Source organism: Egretta garzetta, unplaced genomic scaffold (genome assembly GCF_000687185.1).
Source record: "Egretta garzetta isolate BGI_Z169 unplaced genomic scaffold, ASM68718v1 scaffold330, whole genome shotgun sequence".
NCBI lineage: Eukaryota > Metazoa > Chordata > Aves > Pelecaniformes > Ardeidae > Egretta > Egretta garzetta.
In genome coordinates, this window is record NW_009258275.1 from 517,673 (window position 1) to 518,571 (window position 899).

The 899-nt window shown below is 62.6% G+C and overlaps 1 protein-coding gene across 1 annotated transcript in view; it reads right to left on the reverse strand.

Moving 5' to 3' along the window:
* The window catches only part of RPH3A (rabphilin 3A), a 25,990-nt gene that overhangs the window by 7,383 nt on the left and 17,708 nt on the right, over positions 1-899 (reverse strand). The window contains 1 exon segment of the mRNA XM_009636199.1: positions 757-894. Coding sequence (XP_009634494.1) covers positions 757-894 — 138 coding nt within the window.

Genomic DNA, 899 nt, shown 5'->3' on the forward strand with positions numbered 1-899 from the left:
CCCGAGCCCTGGCCCAGGCTGCCCAGGGGGGCTGTGGAGTCTACTTCTCTGGAGATATTTAATCCCTGCCTGGACGCTGTCCTGTGCCCCCTGCTCTGGGTGAGCCTGCTTGAGCAGGGGGGTGGGACTGGGTGAGCTCCCAAGGTCGCTTCCAACCCTTGCCAGTCTGGGATTCTGTGATTCCGCTCCTATCCAAGCATGATTTCCGCGCCTGCTCCTGGCCTGGAGCAGCTCTTCCCATCCTGGGTGGGAACAGGCTGGACAGGCACCGCCCTGCCACGGACGCTGACCCTCACGCAGCAAACTCCCCTCGTTAGGGGAGCAAATGGCTCAACATCGAGATCTCACGGAGTAAAGGCACTGAAGCCACCGAGCCTGTCCTACAGACGGGTCCGGTGGTGTTGCTTGCAACGAAGGACGCTCCGATGGAAAGAGGCAGTGCCTTCAGGACTCGGATTTGGGAAAGGGAAGATTGTGTGAGCACAGAGCCTAAGCCATCGCGTGCCAGAGCTCAGCAATTTAGTGCAAAACCAACTGAAGATCCATGAGCTGTGCCAAAATGACTGAGCAGGGACAGCCTGCGAGACCCTGCCCCGGCTCCGAGCCCTGCGGGGGAGCAGCATTCCCCCAGGAATCCCTACCAGAAACCACGACCTTACGGTGCCAGGCACGGTCCCGCAGCAACCACCTCCTCAAAATTCCCAGTCTCCCAAAGAAACCGCTCCCTCCCCTCTGGCCGGGCGCCCCGGTACATACTGCCTTCATCAGAGTCATAGCTGTTGGCATCCTCCTCCTCCTCCTCCTGGGGTGGCTGCCGCAGCGGGGCAGCAGGCGCTGGCGGGATGGCGGGGGGCTGCGGGGAGGCGGGGGGGCGGCAGGGTGGGCCCCTCCCTTCTGGA